The 6661-nt window shown below is 35.6% G+C and overlaps 2 protein-coding genes across 2 annotated transcripts; one reads left to right on the top strand and one right to left on the bottom strand.

The window, feature by feature from the left end:
- Positions 1-792: 792 nt before the first annotated feature.
- On the bottom strand, positions 793-2511 carry LOC17894189 (pentatricopeptide repeat-containing protein At1g66345, mitochondrial). The gene has a single exon (XM_006302042.2). It carries the CDS (start codon positions 2509-2511, stop codon positions 865-867), a length of 1647 nt encoding a protein of 548 aa, XP_006302104.1. The 3' UTR covers positions 793-864.
- Positions 2512-3190: 679 nt separating this feature from the next.
- On the top strand, positions 3191-4695 carry LOC17894140 (protein BEARSKIN1). The gene is made up of 4 exons (XM_023788505.1): positions 3191-3407; positions 3502-3776; positions 3874-3945; positions 4060-4695. The coding sequence occupies exons 1-4, from the start codon at positions 3191-3193 to the stop codon at positions 4693-4695; spliced, it is 1200 nt and encodes a 399-aa protein (XP_023644273.1).
- Positions 4696-6661: the final 1966 nt, after the last annotated feature.

The following is a 6661-nucleotide window of genomic DNA, read 5'->3' as shown; positions in this document are numbered from 1 at the left end:
AATAAAACCCCACATTTACGTGTAAGTTTAAATCGTTAACTTATTTTCTTATATGTTCGAAAAATATACTATCTTAAATGAGTAAATTATTATTAAAATGGTTATGAGATGGAAAAACATGAGTACATGACATATTAGGATGCACGGGTTATAGTTTCTGTCTCCAGATGTACAAACCACATTTTTTTTACTATTTTTTTAAGTGTACATCTATCCAAAACAAAGTTGTATCGTTCTTTTTTGTTTAAAGTGATTTAAAAACAAATCAAATATTGAACTGGTACGGGTTCAGATTATAAATGTTAATAACATTTTTAAAAGTTACGTTTACAAACATACCCGTACGTACGCAATATATTTCAAAATTTAGTAACAAATTTTATTTTGAAAATCAATCCCGCACGTACGTGCGGGTCCAAATCTAGTTATGATTAAATTGGTGGACTTAATACGTTTGTTTAGCATCTATTTTCAATTCTTCCATAATACGTTTTGTTTCATATAACAGATGCGATAACTTTTCTAGTTTTTCACATATATTAAGAAACAATTTTAAAGTTGATGATAATTATATAATTTTTTGTGATTCACAGATTTTTAGAATTCTAAACTAGTAATATTTAATTATTTACTTTGAAATTTGTAAATCTGAATTAATAGTGCATTGATAATTTTAAAAATTATATTTTTGAAACAAAAAAATTCTCTATTATTGCTTTGAAAAAGTTTGTGTTTGAGCAAAGCCTTTGGAAAAGTTAAAAACATTTACTTTTTTAGTTGTTAGCAAAGAAGTATCGAAATCTTCTATGACCATTTTCAATTATGAAGCCTACAATCATCTAACGTTTTCAGGTAATAACTTTCTTAACCATCTAATTTGAAACATTTGATTGACATCATCTCATTATATACTCTATCAGCATTCGTTTTATCACCAATTCTCTGGAATGCCTTAATCAGTGCCTTATATATATCAACATTAGATGGCTCTATCAGTCTCCTCTTCATAATTCTCAAGTATTTTTCTCCGGCTTTAACTTTACCGCAAGCGCAAAGTCCAATTGTTAGTGCCTCGAACACCTTGAAACCGGGAGAGATCTTTCGAAATTCCATCTCGTAGAACAGCTTGAGCCCTTGTTCGACGTCGTCTCCATTTATAAATCCTTGAATCATATGAGAATACGTATGTTCATCGGGTATAAACCCGTTACCTATTGACTTTGTTAGGATTTCGTTTGCGTGTTTCACGTTCTCAATCTTGCTTAGTCTCTTAACCATCTCATTGAAAGCAGAACAACTAGGCATAAGCCCTCTTGCTACCATTACCTCGCAATACTCCAAACATTTCTCTTCTTTCCCAAATCTCGCACAACCCTCGATAAGACAATTAAAAGTATCTTCATACGGATTTATCCCAGACTCCTCCATTTCACTCATCCACCGCTCTGCTTCTTCAACCTCACCCCTTTCGCAACACGCTCTAACAAAAGCCGTATAAACAAACGCATTCCCACTAAAACCTCTCTGAAGCATTTCGTCAAAAACGTTCCTCGCAGACTCCAAATCCCCTTCCTTTGTCTTCGCATACACAACGATCGAATAACCAATCGTATCGACAACCATATTCTTCATCAACAACTTCTTCAACAAACTCATACTCTCCTCGATTCGATTATCTTCCAAAACCCGAAACACCAAACTAGTATTCACAATCACAGGAGGTAAACATCTCTTCCCATGAATCCTATCTAACAAATCAACAACTTCTTTCAATCTCCCTTCTTTACACAACACACGAATCATAATCCGAATCGTCGTCTCGTTCGGATAAACCCTCTTATCAATTCCACACTCGTAAATCCTCCAAACAAGATCAACCCGATTCGATTTCGCAGAATAATGAATCAACGTATTCAAAGTAACCACACTAAGAATAAATCCACAACAACACAATCTCTTGAAAACTTCGAATCCTAATTCCAAATCCCTAATCTTAGCGTAACATTGAACAACCAAATCAAACACTAGAGGAGTAGAAGAAGAGACCTCGTAAGTATCCAACAACGAATCGACTAAACCGGAATCGGGATTTAACAGAGACGATTCGATTAAAGCTCGAGCGTCGATGAGTAACCTAGCTTTGACGAGGATGTGAATCGCGACGGCGTAAGAGGTGGTTCCGTGACGGAGGTTTCGTGTGTGAGCTGACCAGTGGAAGAAGGTTAAAGCTCGTTTCGCTGATTCGGGTTGTTTGAATCGGAGAAGGATTTGGTTAACGATGGAGTCTGATAGATCTATGGATGAGAATTTGGTTGAGAGAGTTTCCCAGTTATCGTTGGATTGTAAGGATTTGGAGATGGCGTTGATAAGGATTTGTTGTTTTTCGTTTGGATTTGGATTAGTCTTGGTGGAGAAGAAGAAGGAGAAGAAGCCATTGGTGAGCTTTGAAGATCGTTTGGTTGTTGCAGAGACGAACTGACGCCATTGTTGTTGTTCTCGTGAGCGGCGCATTTGACAAATTTATTTGGAATCTCCTGTATTAATTTTATGACTTATTAAAATTATTGGGCCTTTACTGGACTAGTCAGATAAATGGGCTGAGAGAGGTTTTAGCGAATATTGGACCGAGACTGAAGACTTAGTGGGCCTGGGAGTATATTGTTTAAGTACGATATGACTATCTTTAACAACAAAAAGTCTCGTATAAGACTTTAATTTGTAATTAACATTATTTTCAAAATTTCAGTATTTTACATGAATAACTAACTTTCGAAAGCATATTTACTTAACATTTATAATCAACGTTTTTTACTTAAAGCTCCGTATATGCTGACAAAGCTTTATCCATTCTTGTTTTTTTTCCTAAATATGAAAATAAAATATTAATATGTTTAGGTTTCCAAATTCCAATAGACAAAACGAAAAAGAAGCCGTCTTTTTTTTTTCTCTCTTTATTTTAAAGAACAAAAAGAACAAAAATTTTAAATTATTTTCTGATGAACAAAGATAATACCTAAATATTTCGAAACCTATTCAAATGACTAAATCTAATCAATATATCTAATTTACCAAGATTTGATAAACCTAAAAATCCGTATCTTATTACACCCTTATAAATACATTATTACCTACGTTGAATCTCTTACGAATTACTTTCTATCTCTCATTGTCAACTTTCCAAACTTACTCGATGTCGATGCCTGAAAGATCGTCGCCGGCACCACAAAGACAACCACCGTCGACGAGACCTTCCTTTCCTCCAGGCTATAAGTATGAACCTAACGACAAGAACCTCATTGAAACACTACTTGGACGGGAACACTACTTTGGAGAGAACAATAACTCATTGCTCAAGTTTTTTATTCATCAAGCAAACATCTACGAGTCCAATCCAGAACAACTCTCAGGTTTGTCTCCGTATAGATATTATTGTTTTCTTTATTTCTTTACGTTCTTTAATTAGGGTTTCCTTATCTTTATATGTTTTTTTATATGAAATAGTGGAATACGAGAAAGGTAATGATACAGAATGGTTCTTTATATCGGAGAGGAACAAGAAGAAGAAAGGTAAAGGTGGAATTAATCAGAAACGTGGAGGCAATGGAGGATACTGGCACGCAAAAGTTGCTACTAAGGACGTTTACGATGGCCAAGGCAACATTATTGGCTACAAGAGTCCACTTACGTACTACGTGGGGAAACAACCCAATGGCGTGAAAACTGATTGGTTAATGCATGAATATTGGGTTGATCATGACCAGTCTGATGAAGAAAAGGTATGTATGTATATGTTTCTTGGTTCCCAAGTTACTAAGTTGTTTTTATTTAATATTGTTGTGATTTGTGAGTTTTGTTTTGGTTTGGTGTATGTAGGACTATGCTCTGTGCAAGATATATAAGAAGAAGAAAGCAAAGGAAGAAGAGAGTGAGAAGCAGAAGAAAGCAGAGGAAGAAGAGAGTGAGAAGAAGAAGAAAGCACTGAAGAAGAAGGTTGAGCCGCAGCCTCATCATGTTGCGTATCAACAAGTTTGGCCAGGCAAGCTAGATTCTGATCAACAGCATCAGTTTTGGCCAAGCCAGCTAGAGTCTTATCAACCGCAGCCTCATCATCTTGCGTATGAACAACTTATATTTCAGCCAGCCCCGCTGGATCCCTCCTATCAACCGCAGCCTCGTGGTTTGGCGTATCAACAGCAGCAGTTTTGTCAAGGCCCGGTAAACTCTTCTCAACCGCAGCCTCCTCGTGATATTGAGTATCAACAACCGTATCAAAGGCAGCCTTATGGTTTTGGGTATGAGCAGTATCTCATGATGACGACGCTAGAGGAAGAGAATGGTGTCGCTACTCAACAACAACACCAACAACAGATGAGTCTTCCTACTCCTCCTACGCAAGTTCAAGATTCAAGATCCCATATGGTGATGACCGGCTGGAGAAAGGACAACAGTACCGAAGAAGACTTGTTGGATATGTCTAAAGATGACAGGTTCTTTGACATAGATGAATTATTCAATGATGAGGAAGAACATGATGGTGTCGCTACTAAGGACCAACAACAACAGCAAAGTACACCGAGTTTTCCTGATCAAAGTCAAGCTTCACCATCGGACCAAGACTGGTCGGGTTCTTTTAATGGCGAGTTCTATGACATTGATGAATTAAGGAACGATGTAAAGAAAGGCCACGATGAGTAGGGCTTTCACATTGGAGACCCGAACTCGTCAAAGTCTTTGTGTCGTTTAGGCTTCTTTAATTGTTTATTTTATCGATAAACTTTAGAAGACAGTAGCTTACTTTATATTGAATGAGAGTTTCGTGAGTATGTGTTATTAAGAGAAACAAAAGAAAACATACGACTATTGGAAAGTGGACGTAAAAATTGGAAAGTCTCCAAGGTATCTGTGAATTACTCAAATTTTGTTTGAGTCCGTATAGTAAAATAGTAGTAACAAAGAAAAGTAACTAAACTACGATTTATTCGAATTCTTATTGTAAGAAGATTAACTCAAACTAATTGACATTGTATGGATTGACCATAACTATTTATATAATAATTAAGTCCTATTACATCTTTTGATGTATGATTTTTTTCTTCACATGCTCTTTCGAGATAATGGTTAATTTAATTATTAATTTTGACAGAGTCTAAAACGGTTACATTTTCCAATGTATGATGTTTAGTTCGTTTCCATAAAGTTAGTTCGTTTGCGAACTATCTCTATGAGAGATAAAAATTATGACATTGTTTCGTCGTTTAGAAAACGTATCTGTTTTGGCTAAACGAAAACAACTCACATATGTAGTCAACCCCGTTTTCGAGATTTTAACAGAGATTAAACATCGTGCTTAAATAAACAACATCAACAAAACTTAGTTATTTTACGAAAAAGTCAACTTGAATGACTTCTTAAAGTTCGGGATTCATTTATCCCAAATTTGAAAGTTTGGAATTTTTATGTCATTTTTCCCAACATTATATTATACATGAACTGACTTATGTAATATTCAAGGTCACCGAACTTTCTTTTCCACATCAGCTGAATAAAAATTATTGTTTAGTTGACTCTGAATATTGCACAACTTTGTTTTCCTTTTTATTTATGTTTATTCGATCATTAAGAATGTTTTATACAATAATCTCCACTCTCCAGCTATAAAATTTTACTTGGTAAAATCTTTTCTATTTTTAATAGTATAGATATTTCCAGAGATAAATTCATGTACAGTACTCAGCTATATATATATAATTATATGGGAATTTTATGTATTATGCCATTTTGGAAACTCAAACTTGTGGAAGTGCCATTATCAATAATGTCTTTCAAAACATGCCACAAGGAGGGAAATTTGGACGATTTTACCCTCAGCATTTTTGAGTGAGTGTTGAGTGAGTTTTACAAAAATAGGAAGGAAGGAAGACAAAAGAAGCTGACTTTTACAGACATTAATCAATAGACAAGTTTTTTTTGTCGACATTCTTTGATTTTTGTCCACACTCGATTATAGACAATTTATTTTCTATTCATCTAACATATGTATTATAGACAAGTTCGTTTATGAAAAACTAGATTTACTTTACTATATACAAGTGTACATCTAGATAGATCTTTGATGGATATCTTCCATAGATGCATCACTTGTTTCATCTTCTACTCAATTATTTGTGGTTTCAAGAGAACTGTATGATAGACAAGTTTAGTCTACCGATTCGGGTCTATCAGATCTGGTCCATTGGATCTCGTCTGGCGGAACTGGTTTACCGGATCTGGTCCCTAGGAATTTGTCCGCTGGACTGTGATATGCCGGACTGTGATATGCCGGACTGTGGTCTGCCGGAACTCGTCTGCTGGAGTTATGGTCTGTCGAAACTGGTCCGTCGAATCTGGTCTGCCGAAACTGGTCTACGGAGCTGGTTATAGTTCACCGGAATTGGTTATGGTCCGCCGGATCTGGTACGTCGGAGTTCGTCCGTCGAATCTGGTCCGTCGGTATTGTGTGTTGTTGGAATAAAAAAAAAAAAATTGAAGATGAAGATGAAGAAGAGGAATAATAAAAAAAAAAAGATGAAGATGAAGATGAAGAAGAATAGAGAAGTAATGGGGTAAGTTGGTCTTTTTACAAAGTTCTTGTGGCAGACGGGAGAAGAGATTTCTTTAAATG

Source organism: Capsella rubella, unplaced genomic scaffold, assembly GCF_000375325.1.
Source record: "Capsella rubella cultivar Monte Gargano unplaced genomic scaffold, Caprub1_0 scaffold_2, whole genome shotgun sequence".
In the NCBI taxonomy this organism is placed as follows: Eukaryota; Viridiplantae; Streptophyta; class Magnoliopsida; order Brassicales; family Brassicaceae; genus Capsella; species Capsella rubella.
Note: the sequence above shows the minus strand (reverse complement) of the source record. Positions and strands in the feature narration are given on the sequence as shown.